This window comes from Clarias gariepinus, chromosome 5, assembly GCF_024256425.1.
Source record: "Clarias gariepinus isolate MV-2021 ecotype Netherlands chromosome 5, CGAR_prim_01v2, whole genome shotgun sequence".
Lineage (NCBI taxonomy): Eukaryota > Metazoa > Chordata > Actinopteri > Siluriformes > Clariidae > Clarias > Clarias gariepinus.
The window spans coordinates 38,979,110-39,004,070 of NC_071104.1; the positions used below are offsets into that span (position 1 = coordinate 38,979,110).

Genomic DNA, 24,961 nt, shown 5'->3' on the forward strand with positions numbered 1-24,961 from the left:
TACTCAAGTGATTGTATTACATTATGTATTCATTATACAGATTTAAATTAAACTTGAAATACATGCTCAATGCAACATGCTGAGTACGTCGGCAAAGTGTTTGGTATGGTCATTGGTCTTCTGCAAGTACAACAATATCAATGAGAAATGGCCATATGAAGTTTAGGTCGATGTAGTCTTAAGAGTATAGCAAAGAAATATAAACAAAAAAATAGCTTTGCGCAATTTTAATTTGTTTTTATTCTTTATGCAATATAAGATCTACACAAGACTTTTACGTTTCATTTTTAATTCTAGCTTTTTACTATTTTCTGTTATACTAGAACTTAAAAGAGATAGTGCCATGTTAAACATATTAAGTATTATCTAGGGCTGAATGAAAAGAGTTTTATCACAGTAGTAAACTTTAAATAGTTCTGTAAAAGTATTAGTCTGCATAGTTACATCAACATTCAGTGAGTAAAAATAATGAATAATGTACAAGAAAATTGCTCAGGATACCAAAAACATATTTATATATTAAAACATGATTAAATTAATCAGTAATATAGCATTCCAGTTTCAGCATTAGCTGTGTTGCTATCTTCACTGCTTTTTGTGCATCTTCAATTTTGAACTGTTCGTTAGGAATGTGGGGAGATGGGTGGTAGTTTGGATATTGAGTTCTCTTGGCTTCAACACCAAGTGCCCTCAGCTGATTCACAACATGGGGCAAATCATGAAGGTAGCTAGCATACTGTGATATCTTCAGGGCCAAGCCTGTAATGGTAGATGCAGTCCCAGGATGCTGTCCATTCCTTCTGAATTCTGTAGCTATTAGAGCTTTTTCCACGGCCTGATGCACTTTAAATAGACACCACTCTGGGCTTGCATTGTGTTCAATGTCACTCTGAGAAGCAAGAAGATCACACTGGGCTTGTCTGTACCACCGCTTAGCTTCCTCTTTGTTTGGTCTTGGCGCTTCTTTGAAATGTGACCAAGAATTATATTGCTGTCTGTAATTTTTCTGATAGAATCGCTCCCGTCCCTTTTTGTGACACCCAGCCTGGAAGTTCCAACTATGATAGTAGTCTCTGAAGTCTGGCCCATGTGTTGTGTTTGGCTCAGTTGATGTTTTGTGTTTGGTCTTTCCTTGCTGTAGCTCTACAATTCTGTTCTGTAAATATTTAAATGCTTCATTAGCAAGCTCTGTGTTGTCTGGGTTCTTGTCTGGATGCCACCTTAAGTACAGACGTCTAATAGCCTTTGTTTTGTCCTCGTTTGACATCTTCCAGATCTGTCCCAAACTCTCATCAATCTCTGTTTTAACCTCCCCCAAAGTCCGAGGTAAGGGCTTCTTTGAGGTTGGTCTAGGCTGAGAAGGCTTAGCCTGTGATGGTATAGAACGTGAAGATTCAGCCTGCGAAAGTACAGGCAAAATGTCTATATCTGTGCTGGTAACATTTCCAACTGTAGATGGTCTTTTTTCTCTCTTAAACTGATAAAGATCAAGAGAACTAACTTCAATTAACTTTTCGTTTCCAATTTGTATTCTATATCTTGAAGGATTTTGCCTGACCTGTCCTTGATGCTCATCCAGACACTCCACAACTATGGCAAAAACAAATTCATTTTCCAATTCATCATTACTAAACCCAACATACTCTCCTTTTTCAAAACTGTTCAGGGGGTCCATATCAAGGAAATCATGCCATTCCTCTGGTATGGGACTTCCAGGATTTGGAAGGGAACCAAGTCCCGATTCATCACTTACAGTGTTACGAATTCCATTTTGTTCCAGGACTGCTTCAACGTCCTTCATGTTTTCACATAATAGAACTTGTCCAAGGACTAGTAGGCATAATGAATTTAAACTGTTTTCCAGAAGAGCGTTGATTTCTTTGATAAGGTACATGTTGACCTCATTCACCACTTTGGGAGTCATGTTATCATTGTGCTTTAGATAGAAAACACATTCATCTTGCTGCTTATTTACATAAACCTGAGTTTCTGTCTCAGTACCTTGCAGTGGCTGGAGATTTAACAAAAGTTGAGTGTGTAAAGCCTTGCAACAGATGATTTTAATTTTACCAAATGTTCTTTCACACAAGTCTGCAGCTTCATTCTGTGAAATGGTTCCCTTGCTTTGTTCTCTAATTAGACACATAAGACCATGATAGAACTCATGAGAGGAAAGATGTTTATGAAACCAACTGCTCAATTCACATGACTGGCCATAATCGCAATCTTCCACATTTTCACTAACCAGGTTTACAGAAATGACTCGAGAAAGCAGATTGGGACGCACTTGTTTAGGAAGCAACTGCAACAGCTTTTGATGCTCATAGGGGTCATCTTCAAGGTGACACTGTTTCAATTTTACAAGTAGCTTCAGCTTTGTTTTTAGTGATTCCTCCAGCCTGTTGGCCTGAAAAAAAGTGTCATTAAAAAACAATGTGCTGGATTCATAGAGTCTTCCATCTGTTGATGGGAGGTATAGTGATATTTTTTGAAGAGGAATTATATTTCCCTGCTCTTTTAACAGACAGAAAAGCTGCTGCACAACACGCTGAACAGTTACCAGCTGGTTTGGTTGAATTGTTGTCTTATCACAGCACTCTGTATAGATTTCCTTGAGTACAATGCATAATTGCATGACAGTAGGCTTTTCTTCAACGCCAATCTTCTTGAAAAAGTCTGCAAACATTGCATGTTTTGATTGTATGGGGTAAAGGTATGGCCTAAACTCATTAGCAGATGGTAGTGTCAGGACTACTTGACTAGCTTTCAGAAGATTTTTGTCATTTTCAACAAGAACAAGAGGGAGATCTGCCAAAAAAGATTCATTAAAACATACAGATTGGAGGTAGGCATATGAGTTTTTAAACACTGTAGCTCTTGTCTCTACCAACTCTTCTGTTCTGCATTGAGAACTAAAGATATTTTTTAGGTTCTGCATGACCTGCTCTGATGATGGTTCATCCAAGGCACCAACCTTCCTGAGGGTATCTAACTCTTTTGTAGTAAAATCCCTTGATGCCAGTATTGGCATGACAGTCCATATGAGATATTGAAGATTAAGGTCCCTTCCAAGAAGTGATCCTTTGATGGCAACCACGTCCCTTTCTTGTGCAAGTGCTTTGTGATAAGCACACAGTTTTGGCTCAATCTGAACAGCGAAAATAAATTTTATGATTGCGATTCTTTGCATTAATTTTGATTGTTTTTCTGCACCCAAACGAAGTGCTGTCCTGAGCAACAATGCTGATCTGTTTTTAAGAAGCTGCAGTTCAGTGTTTCCCCTAGCATCTGATTCAATTTGGAAAGCAAAATTGATAACCTCCTCTTCAGTTACTTTATGCTTTAGTCCAAGGTCCTTCAAGAGGGATTGTGCTTGTTTACTATTTTGAAATTGCTTCCAAAAGGTATTTGGAACAAACCTCTCCATTGGAAGCATAACTTTATACAGCTTTACAGTGTCATCAAAGAAGTATGAGACCACTTGAAAACAACCATTGATGTCAGGAATAAATTTTATATTTCTCAAGGCTGAGGCAAACCTGTCTTTATAATTTTCATAGTCAATTTTTTGGCTCAGTTCAACTAACAGCCTTATTAAATCAAGAAGCGTGGTTTGTTTAAGCTTGTTTACAAAAGGAATAATGAAATTGACACAGTACTCCAGGTCATTTAAAATCTTAATGTTCAGGCATTTTGATAGGCTTTCATTTACAAGGTTGTATTTGAGAAAAATGCTGTTGCTGTGATCAAATGAGTACAAGCCTGAAAATATTTTTTTAAATTCAGAATTCAGAATAAGTACATCCCTGTGAAAATCGATCCTTTGCCGCTTTCCACATATTGTCTGAAACAAGGGCAATGATTTGAACATTCTCTGATATTCGTTTGTATCTTTAGAGTAGCTGATGCCAGATTGTAGGTAGCGTTGAAGTTCGTCACTTTCATCATCAGAAAGCAGCTCAAACTGTGAATGTGGTATTGTATCTAACTGCTTAAGTACCGCCCCGCTGTCTTTGGTATCTAAAAGTTCTGGATAGACATGGTTGTGCAAAAAATCACGAAGCTGAAGGAAGAAGTTGCGATCTAGTGTCATGGATCCCAGTTTAATGAGAATGGCAGAAATGTGTTCTGATTGATTCGTGTATTGTGAAGGATGAACAATAGTATGTAGATTTCCAAGTTTTTGTAGAAAACATGTTTCTTTTTGATCTGGATAAATGACAGGCAAAATGTGACTGCCAGAGAAGTGTTTCCTTATTTCATTAAAGACCTGATTTGTATCTTCATTTGGGAAAGCCTTCATTTTGACTTCATGGTCAAAATAAGACCACAGTTTCTTAAGCCATTCTTTTGCTTCTTTTCCTGCTGTATGAAGCCCATTTGCATCATTGATCTGTGAGTGCTGAAGATGTTGTTGAAGAACTGGCCTAATGAACTTTGCTGCTATTGGGATGGTTAATTCCACAATATATTTTCCCTTTTGCAGAATTGTGGCAAGTTTACTATTAACTGACCATTTTGCAAATTCGGACTTGTGTTCCTGAAAAATGTCAGCAAATATTGAGTATAGCTTTGGAGAATCAGAGTTGAACTTCCTCAACATCTGATCATTGGTGAGGAGGAGAGGTAGTCCATTAAGGTCAATTAACATCTTATCTGACTCTTTAACATTGCTTAGACAAAATTTCAAAAGTGTCAAACAACTTCGTGAATCTTTTATTAGTGTCTGGTTGATGGGTAATGGTAGGTCATTAGGAGTTTGTGAAGGCTCATTCATTCTCTTCTTCTTTAAATAATTGATCACTGATAAAGGACTAACTTCAGCCACATTCACACCTGCACTCTTGAAATTCTCCATGATTTTTTTGATTTCCCATGAAAACGGTACCAAGTTCATTCCAGTCCCCTCTAAAATTTGCAGAATGCTATCGTGGCTGTCTTCCATAAAATGAGGTGAATCTGTTGAGTTTGGCTTTGAAACACTTGACCAGTTAAATGTGTACTTTTTCTCAGAGTGATACGAAGAGGTGTCTGTAACACTTTTAAGAGTTGGTATCACTGGAAGGTTTAATCGACTGATTATTCTGTAGACTTCATTGATCATATCATGCCAAGCTTGACTAACATCTCTTGAGACACAGGGAAAGAAGCTTAAGCAAAAGTCCAGATGTGATTTGAGATGGGTTAACATTTTGGGTTCACCCTTTTTATGGTTTGTACATATATATTTTAGGAGCTCAGCATACAGAGGTGCAATGATCTTCAATTGCAGTGATTGATTCCATTTGGTTTTTAAGCTCTCAGCATCTTCTTTCCACAGATCCCGCCTAGAATGATCCACTTCAAAGTTTCCATTCACATGGACAGGGAGACCAGTTTTTCCTGGTAATGGCAAAGAGCAAAATGCCTTTCCATGAAATTTATTTTCAATAGATTTTGTGTGCAAACAAGCTGCCAGGGCTGCCTGAGGTACTTTACCACTGGATGTAGCTTCTTCTTGATTTTGCAAAAGTGATCCAAATTGCTCTGCAATAATCCATTGGCTTTTTTTTTTACCTGATGTGATCATAACTCTAGAGAAAGCTTGGCATGGCCTTATTATCCCAGATTTGAGGCAATTGCGAACATGATTATGAAAATCTTCCCTTTCCTTCAATGTACACTCTGTGACTTTTTTCTCAATATAAAAATGATTGACTTCATTTCCATCCTTGTTAATTTCATGAAAGTGAATTTTTGTGATGTGCTTTAAGAATAGAATAAATTCCTCTGGATCTGTTGTCAAAGCCAGGAAAAGTTCATTTATGTCATAATCCTTAACTGCACGTATCGATATTTCTGATATGGCTGCCATTTCCTCTGTCCTGAGTGGAAGTCTGAACATGGTTCCAGAATGAAGAGGAAATTTTTCTGGAAGAAAGGTCTGGTAAACATCCTGAAAAGACTTTTTAAACTTTTCATTCATTAAATACTTGCAGCCTGGTGACTCCTTTGTTCCAGCTTCCACATATTTCAGGTTTGGATCTGATATGCAGAGATATTCATCACCAGATAATATAGAGGGACAGTCAGTCAGATGGTAAACAGAATTAAATCCAAGACCATATTTTCCAGTTCTTCCCAAAGTGCCATGTTTTCCTCCTTCTCCTAATTGCTGAACACCAATCAGGTCTTCATCTGAGAATTTCTTGTTGTTGTACACACAAAGTGCTGGGCCTTGAAGCAACTCCCACTTTTCTCCAAATGTTTTTGTAGTTCCATGCTTTCGTTTGTCCCATATAAAGTGGATTTCTGTTGCCTCTGCATCATCAGCATTCTGAATTAGTTCTTTCAGGATATCTTTTTTGGCTGGATAGGCTTCAATTATGTTTTTTATCCTCATGGTTAATTTCTCCTGTTGTCCAAACTCCTTAACAAAGGGTGGAAACTCACCAACTAAATGAATCTTTATTGTATGGTGTTTTGTTGTTTCTACACCAAAATAGCATGCAACCTCTCGAGGTATTAGTTCATGGCAAATTCTTACTCCAGCTTCCGCTGGCATCCAAGGAGTGTCATTAAATTTCAGTTTGCTTGCATTTGTCAGCACACCTTTTTCGTCAGGTATTAGACAGTCCTTAGACATTCCATCTTCAGTTCCATACAGTCCCTTTAGAAGTATGGAAAGACAGACATTAAGATCTCTTTTTGATAATGGTCTTGAAAAAGTACTAATTTCTTTAAGCACAGCAACAAATTGTTCTGCTGCAAACTTTCTTTTAATGCCAACACAGTTCCAAAGGTTCTCAAATTTGGACAGGATGGTGGGAAGAACATAGAGGTATGGCTTTTCCTCAAATTCACCACCCATGGCCACTGATTGTGTATTTACAAAGCAATTTTCAATCAAAACAAATGGCATTGATTGTGCATGTTCAATAATCGCAGTGGAATCACCATCATCCAATAAATATTTGTTAAGATAGTCATAACAGCTTCTGGCAATGTTAAGGAGCATGGAATTTTCAATTAATTTTACACGATGGTGTGCTTCTTTGAGTTGTCTGAGTACTGTCTCAATTGGTGGGTTCTTCATCACACCCAATTTTATGAGAACTGAGTCATCTGAGATTAGGCCTAGATTTGACTGATCAACAGTAAATTCTGTCATGTTCACCAAGTGGCAGCACTGGGAATCATAGATTTTAGATGGCTTTTTCAGCATTGTCACCACTTCATTTTGTTGATTGGTTCCCAGAGCAGGAAGAAATGATATATGCTTTAGGGTTTCCCAGTGCAATGAATCAATGTGACAGTGTTTTTTCATTGAGTCAAATAGACACTGAAGATGTTTGTATGCTTTTTTTTTGTCTTTAGCCCAAACTTTGGGGATTGTCTTTGTTCTCTCAATAACTTCCTCTAATGTGAGTTCATCAGTCAACATCCCCAAGCCTGACAGTCGAAAAAGCCTTTCTGGAGTAAAGTAGTCATTATTATTTCCGTCAAGAAAACGTCCCTCTTCTGGGCCATACAAGCATGCTACTTTACCATGAGGGTACACCAGTCTGTGGATGAACTGAAGAGTTCCTACTTTCTTTGTTGGAAAGCATGCATTGTTTGTTAGCAATTTGTCAACCTCATGATCATTTAAGTCTATGGCATTCAATATGAGATCATTCCTGGTTTTTGCATCCATTTCGTTCAAGTTCTTGAAAACTACTCGATAAAAGTCAGACCAGCTAAACGTTCTCTCCTCTATCAACTCAGTAAAGCCACAAGTCATTAAATTATTTCTCGCCCAGGCTGGCAAATTAACATGACAATAGTTTGGTTCTGTGTATTTCAGGAATACCTCCATGGCAAGTTTTCCCACTTCCTCGTTTTCTTGAATAACTGGATGAAGAAATCTTGCATTGTCAAAAGAGCACCAATTTGTCCCATTATTCAAGAGTTCCAGAGATCTGACATTTGAGCTCTGTACAATGGCAGAGTAAAATGCACTAACCAAAGGTTGAAATGCTTTGTTTACTTTTTCAGTATCAGGCCAGAATGTGTAGTAATCATAGTTTTTAAGATTCCCATTTTGAGCCATTTTCTTCAGTTCAAGCAGAGTGGTGATGTAGGAAGCGGTAACTGCATCTTGGAGTAATGCTTTGTTCCACTCCATTTTTTTACCAGTTTCCCACAGAGCCTTTCTGTTTGATGTGACTGCAAAAGATCCATTGATGTGAACTGGAAGGCCTGTTTCAATTGGAAGAGGAAGAAAACAAAAAGCCTGGCTAACTATCCCTCTTTCATCCGGGGACCACATATTGTCTGATTCTCTTTGTAGAGGTACAGCAACTCCTCCAATTGGTAAGGAAAATTTCCTGTCATACGTTTCTCTCTGAAACATCCTAAATGAATCCTTTGTTCCAAAACATGAATAAACAAGCCAGTACTTGGCACAAGTACTCATGTCACACTCACAAATTATTTTGACAATGTTGGCAGCAAGACAATCAACAAAGTCATGGCACTTTGTGTCAAGACTTTTTAAAGCTTCACTGATGTTATGTAGATGACTTTCATTTGAGATTTTAATTGAACATATTACCTCTTTGATGATTTTTAGAACTGTCTCAGTGTTCAAAGGGCTGTTGTCTTGTTCAAGGGTTTGAAGAGACAATGACGTTATGTGCTTAAGAAATAACAGTGGAGTTAGAGAACCATCTGCCAAGTGTTGCTGAAATGCATCTATGTGCTTTTTGTCATACACCTTGGAGCTAATTTCTGAATTGTTGGCCTCCTCTGCTGTGCGAAAGGGTAGTTTAATCAGAGTTCCACTGTAATAGTTCTGGTTGGTGTTTAACAGATCACAACCAAAGATCCCCTGATAAGATCTGAACTGTCCAGGAAACCTCCTAATCAGTCTCTCTTGGAACAAGTCAAGTTTAATGCCAGGATTTGATTTGTTATGTATGTGCTTTTCCAAATGTGTTACATTTGGGTCAAGAATCAGAAGTGTTCTTCCACTAAGAATAGATGGGATATCTGTTAAGTGGTAAACGGCATTGAATCCTAGTCCAAACTTTCCAATTTTCTCAAATTTGTTTTCTTTTGATGCAGAGCCAACTCTAACAATGTTTTTCCAATCTTCCTCTGAGAACAGTTCATTGTTAAATGCCCACAGACAGGGGCCATTGCATAGAGCCATACCATCATCAATAAGTCCTTCAGAAGGGTGTGATCTGAAGTCCAGCATAAACCCACATGTACTTGCACCAGCATCTTCAGCATTTTGTATAAGTTCTTTAAAGATGTCACGTTCATCATCATACTCTTTAAGGATGTTTTTGATCCTTTGAGTTATTGGCTCTGTTTGACCGCACTGCTCAATCCCCTCATGCTCTTCCTCACCTCCGATTAACTGGGGTTTCAAAATACGGGTACTTAGGAAAGGAATCTTAAGCCATTTTGCAGTGACAGATAGCACCTCCTCATGGATGACATAGAACTCCTCTTTATCTTGTCTCAGGTCATCTAACCCTTCATCACTGATATCACAAAAAACTGTATTTTTCAAAGGCTGTAAGGTGAACTTTTGGTTTTGTGCCATGACTGGTACAGGTGTACTGTCCTTCAAAAACTTTTCATTTTTTCGCATCCAGTCAAGGATGGCTATTGACACTTTAAGTTCAGTGGTGTCCCCATAAGGTGGAGTCCTGTCATCAATGTTTTCTTTAATGTCACTGAGTATGGCTTCGATTTCTTCATCAGAAAGTGTTTCCTTTACACCACATTTTCTTAGCAGGACGTCATATTGTAGAAATTCATCTGGCACTTTCTTTATGTAAAGGCTAAGATCTAGTTCAGCTGGATACGTGAGAACTACTTCTCGAGGTGACACAAACTCAGTCTGGCTCCAGAGCCAAGGAATGCATTTATTGTTCATCTCCTTTCTGAACTGTTCAATGTTTTCTTGCATGAATTGATATGTGCTGTGTAGCTTGTTTTTGAACTCATAATCTGAATCTGGACTGATCATGGTTGGAGCTAATGATGCCAGTACATACAGATTCTCTAAAACCTTTTCAGCTGGAGGAGAACTATAAAGGTCAAGTTTTTGACAGAGACTCTCATTTAGGTCTGACGCAATTGGCATGACATGCCCTACAATTGCAGAATATTTTGAAGCTCTTATTTCAATTGGCTTGTAGAAGCCCCTCTTCTGGCTGTTTTTACTTTTTATTGAATTAAAATTTTCACAAGGAACCCACTGCAACTGAAGAAGCTTTAGTCTGTCCCCCTCTGAGAATTTTGAGAGCAAGTCACTTCCATTCAATACCCTTACAAGAACGTCAGCCTTTTTAAAAGCCCTGTTTCGTGAGTGAATTTGGAGCTTTTGAATTTGTGAAGCAACATGGAGTACATGTGCTGGGGATAATTCATCTTCTTTAGTCTGTAGACCAAGTTGTTTCAAGCTTTGTAGCATCTCTGATGACCTGTAAATCTTTAGTGGGAAGAAGTCCTCCTCAAAAAGGTCAACAAAGGTTTTGTTTGTGGGATCGAAAACACTTGATGGTCTTTTGCGTTCACCCTGGTCTGTTAGAATGAAACTTAGATTCTTGGTTTTCCTGAGCAATTCCTCACTTTGAGAAAACAGCAGATGTCCATGATTTAATATCCAAGTCATTGTTTTTTGTTCATCCTCTTTAGTGAAATGCATGTTATCAATGCAGTCTACCAAGTAACTGGCTAACTGTGCAGCATCCAGAAGATCAACCTCAAGAAGAATCAAAAGCCTACGGTCAGCTTCATTAGCACACTGAACTATGGTGTCAGGCACAGGTAAGTCCTTTGGAATAGTTGGATTGGACTTTAAAATAACTGCTTGTTTTGATTCAATGGCAACATATGTTTCAGACATCAACCTGAAAATGGGCAGAGCTGACAAAAAACAATGCTCCATATCCGAGATACAGTCCAAAGAAGACAGATAGTTTTTAAACTCTTCTTTTTCATGAATTGAAGCAGAGGCAATGCCACTGATGACCTTGTCCTTGTCCACATTTAAAAGAATTTGCAGGAAGTTTCTTGAGGATGGCATTAGGACATAACTTCCAATGTCGTGATGTTTCAGACACTCATCTTTTTTAATTACAGAACCACCAACTGCCTTCACCACTTTTTGAATTTGATCTGGCAGGATGGACTCTCTGCTGCACTGGAAAATCAATGTGGATTTCTCCTCCAATCTTGCTAACATTACAGTACTGCCTACTTGTTGAAGAGGTTCCAGTGGTATTAAAGGCATGCCAATAAATTCCCGTAGATCTGTCCAGTAAGTGTTCAAAAACTTCCAGAATTCTTTCAGCCATGTCTTTGGTGGATGATCATCTTTTAGAGAGTTCCACTTCACATGACTTGTAGTCTCTTTCCAGTCTCTGGGTATGTGTTTTTTGGCAAATGCAGCGACATTGTTTGCATCTAAATTAATAAGTCGATACATTTTTGAATCTAGAATTAAACAGAGCATGTAAACAATTGTTAATATAACAATATACTTGGATTTTCACAAATCCTTAAGCCATTCTTTAAAATACTTAAGGCTAACATTTAATTTTAAGGGAGTATTAGTCTTGTTTTAATATACTTACTTATAATTGCATTTATGGTGACTGTACTTTAGGAATTATAGCAATAAGTGAATGCTCTTATTAGAATAATGTTAAAATAACGATAAAAATTTATTTGAATATGCGACAAAATTCAGAATGTAGCAAAAACCATCAACATGGAAACAGTTTAGTTTTGTTGGTAAGGAATGTTGAATTGCCATTAAAAAAATCTGTAAAATGACCAAGATCCTCAAAAATAATTTTATACAGTAATACAGAATACATGATGATTTACTTACTCGTCATGGCCATTTCCCTTAGATGTTTGGCTGTGGTGTTGCTCAGGTCATGAGGCAAAAATTTGTCTTTGCAAAATGGCAGCAACACTCTAGACACAGCAGAGTTTATATATTACTTTAACAATACACAAACCATAAATATTCACAAGAGTCATGAAACAGAGCTTACCGTGAAAAGTTCTCATTGTCAATTAAAGCAGTGTCCTCCTCCTGGTTTGAGAATGACCTGAAACTTCCATCACTGAGTGGCAAAAGCTGTAGACCTTTTAGTTCTTCATACTTCCCATCACTGAGCACATACTCCAAGATGGACAGTTTTTCATCCCTATTGATGGAGTTAATCTCACTTCTGTGGAGCACGGATCTCACAAAACTTGGTGTCACCCATTTTAGAGTGTCAGGGTTCGGGAAGGTTTTATTTATGCTGAGCAGAACATGTTCAGGAGCAGTAACAAGGTTTTCCCCTTCCTCGATCAATAACTGGACAACTGCAAACATTATATCAGTGTCAGTATCATTAATTGGAAAAACAGCATCTGAAGCCGTCACCCATTTTTTCTCATTTTTAGCTAGGGAAAAGATTTCTTGAGTTTTAAATAGTCTTTGAAAAAAGTCTTCTGTTACTTTATGCCATTGTGGCCTGTGTTCCGTCTGTCTCAGATCAGGCCAAAGATTGTACACAGAGCCTACAGGAAGCATTGACTTTTTTGATAGTTGAATAGCATCTTGGATTATCTTGAGATAAACATAAGGAAGAACCTCCTTAATTAGCAGCTCATTCCATTCTGCAGATTCATCATTCCTTTGATCCTCTTCCTGCCACTTGATGTACCTTCGGTTGTCTGTCAGACCAAAGCATGCATTAATATGAACAGGGAGTCCTGTCCTGTTTGTTTCATTGTTTGGAAGAGGCAGAAAGCAGCTCAGTCGTCCACCATCACATGCTCTGCCTTCATCACACTGAAATGCTACATCGACCTGAGGGTAAAAACTTAGATTGCCAGCAAGTGTGTCAATCTTAGGTACACGTCCTTCCATTAACTGACAAGCTGTGACAAGCCATTTGCTGGTTGTATTTTCCTGACTTGATGAACCACATGTCACTGTTTTAAAGCTTGTCTTGCCTTGAACACAGTTTTGTCTGACATCCTCAGTTTCCTGAAAATCCAGAAAAGTGCTGGGTGGAGATGATGAAGAAACTTTCATCCTAATGGTGACACTGCCACTTGAGTCAATATGCAGCAAAGAAATGGAGGTGACTGATCTCAGGAACAGAACACTAATGTCTGCATCTGGAATGAAGCTGTCAAAAAGCTGAGTAGCTTTCCTGGAGTCATATAAATTAGCAGAAATCTCTGAGGCCTCTTGACGCAGGGGAAACCGAAAAAGTGTTCCTTTGAAATAACACTCATTGATGACCTTTTCCCATGCACAATTTCCATCACAGAGTAGGTTGACAATATCCTGAAACGGTTTAAATTGATCTGCATATTCCAAAAGATTATTTCTGTCCTCTTCATCATCCAGGGACCAGCGGTAGCCCTCTTGTTCATCATCAAACATCAGCTTTTGAGGGTCAAAAATTGCAAGATGTTTGGAACTAAATACACATGGCAAATCTGTAAGTAAAGAAATGGAACCAATAAACATTTGCTGGCTTCCTAACTTTTATTTATTCGCTCATTCTCTATACCACTTATTTGGGGTCATAGTAGGCCTGGAGCCTATCCCAGCGAATGTATGGCAAAAGGCAGGGTACACCCTGGATGCAGTGCCAACCCAATGGAGAGCACAGGTGCACCCTGGATGCAGTGCCAACCCAATGGAGAGCACAAGCACACTCTCACACACAGTCAAATGCACACTACTGTACATTTTTTAGACTGTGAAAAGAAAGTGGAGCACCTGGAGGAAACCTACCAAGCACCTGGACACAAAACCAGAGACAAGACAATCTCTCAAACCTGGTGGTGTGAGGTGACAGTCCTAACCACTAAAAGATCATATCTAGTACAAATTTGAAGCCTTTTTGATGTTTTGCCTAGTTCCTATATAATTGCTGCAGCCATTTACTGGTTTCTTCAGCCACCATCACCCATTTTCCTCTTTAGTCTATAGTGTCTTAAGTAATTTTAATATTAAACAACCTAAGTAATAAAATAAATTATAAGAATTAAAAAAAAATTGACAGGCTGAATATTCATGGATATTTTTAGCATAACTGTCTAGAGTCTTAAATTACAGTAAAAACGGTCAATGTTGAAGATTATCTAATTAATAAAGACATTTGATACCTTACAGCTAACATACCTAGGTTAGTCTAGCCTACTGTACCTTAAGAATGCTTAGGACACTTCTTTAGCCTTCAGTTAGCCAAACACTAAAAATATACACTGCAAAAAGATTTGAAACCATAAGAAATTTGAAACCCAGTTGCAACTAAATGTGTATTTTTTTAGGACTGTCAATATTTATGCGTTAATGCATGTAATTAATCTAGAAATTGTACTATATTTTTTGCGAAAATTAATCATGTGGCCAAGTTTAACCCCAATGGCTTCCCATTAATGCAGTGCCGTTCCCGAGCTATGAGATAACAGCACATTTAGCACAGGCAATAAGAAGTTTCATTATTAAAAACTTGAAAGATGGAAGTTTGGATTAGACCAAAGTTGTGTGTGCGAATCATTTTCAAGGGGAACAATTTTTACAACTCTAATCTATTTACAGGATCATAAAATAAAATCATTTCAAATTAAACCAATGTACAATAAGTCTGGGACAAATCATAGCTACGTTTCAAAATTGGATAACTCAGACAAACCTTTTTAAAGTGAATCATGGCAAATTTGAATTTTTTCAATTCTGATCATATCACTTAATTTTGGTTTATGTAATTTCTTTAAAAAAACAGAAACTTAGTAGAGATGATTAGTTATTGTTTTAGAAACATGCCAAATCAATGTTCTCACCTGTAACATGGTAAACTGAATTGAAGCCAATCCCGAATCTTCCCACTTTGGTTGGATCGTCATGCTTGATGCTTCGTCCTGCTCGTTGAATTCCTTTCCAGTCTTCTTCAGTGAATTCTGCATCATTAAATGCGTAGAGAGCTGGCCCTACCAGAATAGGAAAGTAGTTTTAAACTCGATCAGAACTGGTTGGAATGGTCAGTTTAAATGCACTTATCAACTAAATTTGCACTTAGAAGCTGCATTACCATTCTTTAATGTGGCTGTGGCCTAGATATTAGCTTAGTAATTTCAGGACAGTCAGGAAAATTACTTTCAACACAGTCTTAGTCATTTAGCAACTGTTAATTTAAAGAAAGCTTTTAGAAACTCTTGGAAAATTATCAAATATCAATGAAACGAAAAGCAACTAAATGCAAATACAATAATTTACATACGGTGCTGTGATTTTTATTTTTTCAAAAAAATTTGCATAATTGTTACACTCAAATGAGTCAGATCATTAAAAATTGTACAGTGGTGTGAAAAACTATTTGCCCCCTTCCTGATTTCTTATTCTTTTGCATGTTTGTCACACTTAAATGTTTCTGCTCATCAAAAACCGTTAACTATTAGTCAAAGATAACACAAGTAAACACAAAATGCAGTTTTTAAATGAAGATTATGTTATTAAGGGAGAAAAAAAACTCCAAATTTACATGGCCCCGTGTGAAAAAGTAATTGCCCCCCTTGTTAAAAAATAACTTAACTGTGGTTTATCACAGTTAAAAGTTCAATTTCTGTAGTCACCCCCAGGCCTGATTACTGCCACACCTGTTTCAATCAAAAAATCACTTAAATAGGAGCTACCTGACACAGAGAAGTAGACCAAAAGCACCTCAAAAGCTAGACATTATGCCAAGATCCAATGAAATTCAGAAAAAAATGAGAACAAAAGTAATTGAGATCTATCAGGCTGGTAAAGGTTATAAAGCCATTTCCAAAGCCTTGGGACTCCAGCGAACCACAGTGAGAGCCATTATCCACAAATGGCAAAAACATGGAACAGTGGTGAACCTTCCCAGGAGTGGCCGGCCGACCAAAATTACCCCAAGAGCGCAGAGACAACTCATCCGAGAGGCCACAAAAGACCCCAGGACAACATCTAAAGAACTGCAGGCCTCACTTGCCTCAATTAAGGTCAGTGTTCACGACTCCACCAAAAGAAAGAGACTGGGCAAAAACGGCCTGCATGGCAGATTTCCAAGGCGCAAACCACTTAAGCAAAAAGAACATTAAGGCTCGTCTCAATTTTGCTAAAAAACATCTCAATGATTGCCAAGACTTTTGGGAAAATACCTTGTGGACCGACGAGACAAAAGTTGAACTTTTTGGAAGGTGCGTGTCCCGTTACATCTGGCGTAAAAGTAACACAGCATTTCAGAAAAAGAACACCATACCAACAGTAAAATATGGGGGTGGTAGTGTGATGGTCTGGGGTTGTTTTGCTGCTTCAGGACCTGGATGGCTTGCTGTGATAGATGGAACCATGAATTCTACTGTCTACCAAAAAATCCTGAAGGAGAATGTCCGGCCATCTGTTCGTCAACTCAAGCTGAAGCGATCTTGGGTGCTGCAGCAGGACAATGACCCAAAACACACCAGCAAATCCACCTCTGAATGGCTGAAGAAAAACAAAATGAAGACTTTGGAGTGGCCCAGTCAAAGTCCTGACCTGAATCCTATTGAGATGTTGTGGCATGACCTTAAAAAGGCGGTTCATGCTAGAAAACCCTCAAATAAAGCTGAATTACAACAATTCTGCAAAGATGAGTGGGCCAAAATTCCTCCAGAGCTCTGTAAAAGACTCGTTGCAAGTTATCACAAACGCTTGATTGCAGTTATTGCTGCTAAGGGTGGCCCAACCAGTTATTAGGTTCAGGGGGCAATTACTTTTTCACACAGGGCCATGTAAGTTTGGATTTTTTTTCTCCCTAAATAATAAAAACCATCATTTAAAAACTGCATTTTGTGTTTACTTGTGTTATCTTTGACTAATAGTTAAATGTGTTTGATGATCAGAAACATTTAAGTGTGACAAACATGCAAAAGAATAAGAAATCAGGAAGGGGGCAAATAGTTTTTCACACCACTGTATATTATACACAAATAATCCGAGTAAAAACAAAATGCAGTTTTAAATAATGATTTCATTTATTAGGAATAAAAATATTCAACCCTACATCATAAATAAACTGTAGTGATTAAAATATTTAAGAAGCTAAGTTAAATTTCTCTTGCCACATCCTGGCCTGATTACTTCTAGATTGTTGAATCAATAAATCACTTAAATAGAACCTGTCTAACAAAGTGAAGCATGCTACAAGATCTCCAAATGCAACCCAAAACAAACAAAAGAAACAAAGTAATTGACATGTATCAGTCTGGGGAGAATTGCAAGGCAATTTCAAAGGCTTTGAAACACCGGGAAATCATGGTGAGAGCCATTATCCACAGATGGAGAAAACCTGGAACAGTGCTGAACCAACGCGAAAAGTGGCCCGGCCTTCCAAAATGACTTCAACAGCGCAAAGACGACTCATTCAAGAGCTCATTAAATAGCCCAAAACTTCTAGAGAACTGCAGGACTCACTTGGGTCAGTTAAGATCAGTGTTCCTGATTCATTAATAAGAACGAGTCTCGGGACAAAAATAGCATCCACAGTTGTGTTCCAAGACGAAATCCACTACTGACCAAAAAAGAACCAAAGACTTCAAAGATCACAGAATTTCATAAAAAGAATATCATACCAACAGTCAAACATACTCACTTTTTGTACATTGTGATTGTTTCATACTCTGTATATTTTTGTGGTTTTAAATGTTGTATACTTATTGTGTACAGTGTGTACAGTATGTACTGTAATGTGTTGTTAAATATGTCTATACTTTGAGTGTAACCAACTGCCAGAATCAAATTTCTTGTGTGTGTCAACCAGAGGTGGAAAGTAACGAATTACATTTACTCGCATTACTGTAATTGAGTAGTTTTTTTGTGTACTTTTTAAAGTAGTTTTTAAAATCTGTAATTTTACTTTTACTTAAGTATGTTTTGTTTAAAGTATTGTACTTTGCTACATTTGAAATCATATTCACTACTGAGTAAAAAATAAATGAATGAAAATGAAAAATAATAAAAAATAATGCAACAGGAAAGGGAAAAAATTGCACCCTGGAAACCACTGCACTGATTGATTGATTGCCATCTGATTGAAAGCGAATTGCCATCAAATTCTTGTGAAGCAAACCCCAGGCAATTGTAACGGCCACTACTATATATGTATGTATGTGTGTGTGTGTGTGTGTGTTTGTGTGTGTGTGTATGTATGTATGTATGTATGTATGTTGCTCTTTTAAGAGTTGCCGCTTCTCCCCCAGTGTGTGCACTGCGAAGGTGTGTGTGGTGTGTGTGAGAAGGAGAGAAGGAAGTAGGAGCTCAGGTGTGCTTTTCACCCCCGAAACGCTCTATTCTTTTACTCTTTTCTTTACGTGTACATTATGCTTTGTATTATAATTTTGTGACGCTGAAAAAAAGACAATAAAGGTTTTGTGCTGAACGTTATCCTTGGCTCTAAACTCTTTTTCCCCTCGGCTACCCGCCACAGAGCGTAACATCATACTTAAGCGACCACTTGGATTTCAAGCACAAGAAAGGCAACAGCTTTATTATGCAAATTGAATACAACTAGAGATTTATATCTGCTTGTCTTTTTTGAACTACACTAGCATCTCACAACCTACTACCGCTGTTAAAAAAGTAACTTGGTAACTTTTACTCTGAGTAAATTTTTAATTAGCTCCTTTTTTTACTTTTACTTGAGTAGATTTTTATAAGGGTAACTTTACTTGTACTTCAGTAAAATTTTCCTGAAGTAACAGTACTTGTACTAGAGTACAAATTTTAAGCACCGAAAATAAGCACCAAACCGGCCCCTAAACTCTGCTGGTCTAGTTGCGAGAACCCGTAATGTCACGAGCGGTGGGCGGAGTTATAGGGAGCATCAAAAAAATTGCGGAGACCCAAAGTCCGTTATTGTGGAGCGTGGACGAAACAAAAGCGTTTTTTCGCCATTTTGGACATTCGCCGAGATTCAGCAGAAATTGGAAAGTGCTTTAAGAAAAAAAAAATGTATGAGGTAATAAGAGAAGAACTAATAGTCGCAGGCTTCACACGAACAACTGACCAAATAGTGTATAAGCTAAAAAAACTGAAGAAATTAGAAAGGATTAGAAATACCTTGATACTTCCCTAAAGCAGGGCTCCATATGCTGTCAGTACCGTATCGTCTCTCGTCGTGGATGAATACGGTTTTTGACGCTCTGGCATCGTCTGCATTCTGTATCAACTCCTACAAAACAACACAGAGACTCTGGTCTGTTTATTTATATATAGGACATTACATATGTTTTTATTCTAAAAGGTGTTCTGAGCAGTTATAAAGGAGAATGGAATGTATAAAAAAAGTATAAATTATCCTGAAGTAATTATGCAGCATAGTTATAAAGCAATTAAGAAAGCATCATGATGTATTATAAAGTAATTATCGAGTAGTATAAAATGCAGAATTCTGGAAATTATGTGTTTCTAAAGTGTTCTGTTTTCGGTGCTCCACGTAATAAGGAGGCGGTTCCTTCGTTTACACCAGGGTCAACAGCTGATCGCACTGAAGCCGGCCAGCATTAGAGATCTGATTCTGTTTAGGACTCCAAATATTCCGGATGAGATACAGAGGAGGACGTTGAAAGGATGCAGAGGTAGAAGAAAGCAGCGCGGAGGAGGCAAAGATGAAGAGAGATGAGCGGAGTATAAAGAAAGGATGAGAAAGTACAAGCCATATCTCCGTCTCATATCATGGGCAACGTAAGATCTCTGGACAATAAGATGGATGAGATGAACGCCTTAGTTAAAACTGGAAACATCTTCCGCGAGTGCAGTCTGATGTGTTTTACAGAGATTTGGTTACATAGTGATGTGCCTGACACTGGACGGCTTCACCACTATACGGAGTGACGAGGAGAGAGACCGGTAAAAAGAAAGGAGGGGGGCTGGCTGTTTACATCAAAAACATGTGGTGTAACTCCGGTTATGTGATGGTTAAGGAGCGTGTTTGTAGTCCCGATATTGAACTGCTGGCTGTCGGACTTTATTTATACTTTCGCCCATATTATTTCCCGAGAAATTTTATATTATGTGCCGCGTGTGACGTCATTCATTCGGTAAACGCCAAAATCCAGACTCGACCCCCCGATGCTTTTCTCCTGAGCTCCGGCAATTTCAACCACACCTGGGGGCGGGGTAGGACACTAGACCTGCTGTATGCTAATGTTAAAGGTGATTACAGTGCGGCAGCACTATGCCCCCTGGGGAGGTCGGATCACAACCTAGTCCACCTCCAGCCAATATACAAACCCCTGGTTCAGAGACAGCCTGCTACAGTGAGGAATATGAGAAGGTGGTCAGAAGGAGCCACTGCTATATTACAGGATTGTTTTGAGGCTAAAGACTGGGAGGTCCTCTGTGAACCACATTGTGAGGACATTGATGGAATGACTGCATCACAGAGTACAATAACTTCTGTGTTGACACCTGTGTAACAATGAGAAATATTTGCTGTTTTCTCAACAACAAACCCTGGGTCACCAAAGACATTAAAGCTGGTTTGAATGAGAAAAAAGGGGCTTTTAGGTCTGGTGATAAGGAAGCAGCGAAGAAGGCTCAAAGAACGCTAGCTGGCAAAATCAGGGACGAGAAAGAGTCCGACAGGAAAAAAACTGGAACAAAGGCTGAAACAAAACAACATGAGAGAGGTGTGGAGGGGCATGAGGAGGATTACTGGCTATAAGACAGGTGGCCAGGCTATTGAGGGGAATGTAAAATGTGCAAACAATCTAAACAATTTCTTTTATAGCTTTAATCCACTATCTCCTGAAAACAGCCACTACACATGCCATCCCCTCAATCAACATCTCAGAGGATCAGGAAAAACGTGGTCTGTGCAAGCTCAGCCCCACAAATGTACAGAACCAGATAAAATCAACCCAAGAGTCCTGAAATCATGAGCTCCCCAACTCTGTGGTGTCCTCCAGTACCTATTTAGCCTGAATCTGTCCCCACAGAAAGTCCCTGCATTGTGGAAAACCTCATGCATCGTGCCAGTCCCCAAAATACCTCGTCCCTGTGTCCAGAATGACTACAGGCCTGTCGCGCTGACATCGCATATCATGAAGTTGTTGGAGATTCTGAATACACTTCGTCCCCTGGTGAAGTCCTCTCTGGACCATCTTCAGTTTGCCTTCCAGCCTTTCCTGGGAGTAGAGGATGCCATAATATCCCTGCTCTATTAAACCTACTCCCTCCTCGACAAACCTGGGACCTGTGTAAGAATAATGTTCTTTGACTTCTCAAGTGCCTTCAACACCATTCAAACAGCAGTTTTGGGGGAGAAAGTAAAGAATATGCACATAGACACTTCCTTGGTTACCTGGATCATGGACTATCTGGCCTGCCGTCCTCAGTATGTTCGACTACATAACTATGTGTCCGAGAATGTGATCTGCAGCACTGGGGCTCCTCAAGGGACCATACTGTCTCCTTTTCTTTTCCCCCTCTATACATCTGACTTCAGATATAACTCAGTCATGCCATCTGCAGAGGTTTTCTGACGACTCTGTAGTTGTCAGGTGTATAAAGGATAGAAACATTTCTGGGTATCTGTCTGTGGTGGACGACTTCGTTTTCTGGTGTGAGCGTAATCACCTACTGTACAACTCAACATTGGGAAAACAAAGGATTTGGTGGTAGAGTTCATGAGAAGAAAAACCCCTGTGACTCCTATATCTATCCAAAGGGAGAAAGTGGACATGGTCTCAGAATACAATTATCTGGGAGTTCATCTGGACAATAAACTTGACTGGTCACATGGCACAACAGCTATCTACAAGAAAGGACAGAGCCGGTTGTATTGTCTAAGAAGGCTCAGGTCCTTTAACATCTGCAATACCATCCTTCGGATGTTTTATGAGATTGTTGTGGCAAGTGTCATTTTTTATGCTGTGGTCTGTTGGGGCTGCAACATCAAAGTGTCAGACAGAAATAGACTGGACAAAGTAATTAAAAAGGATGGATCGGTGCTAGGAATAGAGCTCGACACTTTTGAGGCAGTAGCGAAAAAGAGAATTCTGTCCAAAACACGATCCATCATGAACAATCCTTCCCACCCACTATTCGGTGTTCTCTCTGACCAGAAGAGCAAATTTAGCCAGAGACTGATTACCACCAAGTGTTCTACAGAGCGCCACAAAAGATCTTTTGTCCCTATGGCCATAAAATTGACATGAGGGGGTAAGTGTGTGTGAGAGAGAGACAGAGGTGTGTGATGTATCAGTGTATCTGTGTGTGTGTGTGTGTGTGTGTGTGTGTGTTTGTATGTTAACATTTGTGATGTGTAAATGTGTACAATAGGCTGCAGATGCTGGAAAAAAAGCATCACACTGTGATGTTCCTCAATGTCAATGAACGTGATGTCACTGAACATGTCACTCAATATAATGCCACAGAAAGTTATTAATCATTTTTCAGCATAAGTTTAAGGCATCGTCATGGCCTACCTGTCTGAGGTATCAAAAAGCCCTTTACGATTTTGCATCCTCAGTGTCTTTAGATCGCATAAACCCGGTTTGGTGGCGATTGTATAAATTCCCTATCCAAGTCCACAAGCTGCGTTTTTCCAAACGACCCAAAATAACTGACGTCCTGTTGAGTTGAGCCCATGACATGCTTACATTGAGTGTTAACATTTGTGATTTGTACGTGTGTAGAATAGACTATAAATGCTGGGGGGAAAAAGCATCACACCATGATGTTACGGAACGTGATGTCACCGAGTGTGATGTCACTCAATATAAATGGGGTAGAAATATATTATAAAGAAATTAAATTAATATAATGTGGGAATTGTAAAGTATAATTAATCAAATGATATTAAAACAGGAATTTAAAGTAATTATGGAAGATGTTTGAGTTGAATGTATATAAGACAATAGAGGATTATAAGAGAATTTCATGTAGTTATTTATTATAAAGTAGAACTTTTACTTATTTTTAAGTTATTGTGAAGAAAGGACATTATTAATAAAGAATATTAAAAGATATTACTATTTAAAAGGGGTACACCAGACACTTTGTTTGACCTTAAAAACCTGAATAAACTATCAGCTTTTTCTGTGATGTGCACAAAGTTCACATTCTCACCTTCAGTATCTGTCCTCCATCAGGGTAGCGTCTGAGAATCTCCTTCAGGTAGTCGATAAATGGTGGCGCTGTAGCTCCAAAAGCGTTTCTTTATAGAAGAGAATTTAAAATAGTTTTGTTGCACACACACACATCAGTATGAAATTATCAAACTAAAAGTGTAGTTTAAATCCCATACATGCAATGACTATCTCTGACTTCAAATGCAGCTTTTTCAACACATCTTTAATACAATTTACAGAATTTGGAGATTTGGACATGCTAATTTACTGTTAATAAAAGTTTTATTAACATGAGTTTAATTAGCAGTGATTAAACTTACTGTGTCCTATTAGCAGAATGTTAAAAAAAAGGTGTGGCGCATTTAAATTAAGGGTCCAATAATAGTTGGGGTTGAGTCTGTAACATCTATCTATTTACATTACAGTTAATGGTATAATGCAACTTACACTATTAAAATAACAATAATGTATTGTTTATAAATTGAAATATGACATTTGGATGAATACAGTAGTAAAAAAATTTTTTATACCATATAGGGTGTTCCCTTGTATAATAGGGGAGTATAGTGGTGGAGAGAGCAGATTAAATATCTGTTAGCTGGTTCCAAAATTGAATGCTGGTAAATATTTTGCTGCATTTCTTATTATATTATTTAATGTTAGCTAACGAAGGTACTGTATAATTTTTGTTGCTGAAAGCCTACCAGCAAGTTTTAAGATGGAATGTTTTCTTGCATGCTACTCTATACAAGAGTCGAATTTATAACTCAACACTCCTTAACTTTTATTATGCCAACTAAGACCATTCTGTTTTTTAGTCCTCTTGCATGGCACCTTACTGATGACTGAATAGTCATACGCGTAAAAATGTCTATAAATTTTAACCAGATTAAACAAGGAAACAGGAAAACCAAAGTGGTAGAACAGCATTTTATACGATCTTTATGGTTTCTATGTGAAACCACCCTCAGTAGTATCAAACTATAACTAGTAGCAAGCTATAAATACACACAACAGGTTAGAACAAGTTTGTGTTCTAACTTTAAGGAATGTAAACTATTTCTGAATGGGTTTTAATAAGGAACATGCCTTGTTCCTTGTTTCCTCTGTTTTTAACATGAACCAACATCAGTACAATGTGACTGTCCAGACATGTGACATATCTTAAATAACTCACTTTTTTATTTTCTTCTTGTTTGTTGGTGGTAAACTCATTGCTGCAGCTTCATGTGCTCCTGTGAACATAAAACACATAACACATAATTAATTCTTTATTTACACAGATTAACTCATTATGCAAACACGCTGTGCTGTTATTGGAAAAGACTCCTATGTGCTAATAAAGATACACAATTATGAATATTAATAGTTATAAATAAATATAAAGGATATAAACCTGATTATGGGGTTATAATCAGCACCTCAGATTAGAGGCGTTATGAAGTCTTTACAGAGCAGAAGTAGCAGAAACATCTCACCATTAACTGTTCAAAGGAGATTAATGCATTTTTTGGATGCCTTCGGCATTCCGTTACAATGTAGAAAGAAATAAAAATCAGGAACCATCATGGAGTTAGAAAGTGTTCTAAAACTTTTGAACGGTAGTGTATATATATATATATATATATATATATATATATATAACTACGGCTTATAAACAGAGACAAAGTAAAGGAAGAGATTTAAATGGATAAATGATTGCAGGTGAGTGAGCTGAGCCTTACCTCCTTCTCCTCACAGTGCTGATGGAGTTGGTGGAGAGAGAGAGAAGGTCATGTCTGCAGTGCTGAGGTGTGAGATGCCTCTCTCTGAGCTTCAC

At 38.1% G+C, this 24,961-nt stretch overlaps 1 protein-coding gene across 1 annotated transcript; it reads right to left on the minus strand.

Annotated features, from left to right (window-relative positions):
• Window positions 1-222: 222 nt before the first annotated feature.
• On the minus strand, window positions 223-24,961 carry si:dkeyp-118h9.7 (sacsin). The gene is made up of 8 exons (XM_053497315.1): window positions 24,867-24,961; window positions 24,320-24,377; window positions 23,141-23,228; window positions 19,127-19,238; window positions 14,851-14,997; window positions 12,048-13,497; window positions 11,879-11,967; window positions 223-11,478 (listed from the first exon to the last, which is right to left on the minus strand). The coding sequence occupies exons 2-8, from the start codon at window positions 24,355-24,357 to the stop codon at window positions 536-538; spliced, it is 12,867 nt and encodes a 4,288-aa protein (XP_053353290.1). The 5' UTR covers window positions 24,358-24,377; window positions 24,867-24,961; the 3' UTR covers window positions 223-535.

Excerpts from the sequence above, each read along its gene's own strand:
- si:dkeyp-118h9.7 (XM_053497315.1), bottom strand. The coding sequence starts at position 24,357 with ATGAGTTTACCACCAACAAACAAGAAGAAAATAAAAAA. Across the intron at positions 19,239-23,140 it reads ATGGAGGACAGATACTGAAG|GAGTTGATACAGAATGCAGA; the intron begins GTGAGAATGTGA and ends GTTGTTTTGTAG. Across the intron at positions 11,968-12,047 it reads GACAATGAGAACTTTTCACG|AGTGTTGCTGCCATTTTGCA; the intron begins GTAAGCTCTGTT and ends TGCTGTGTCTAG.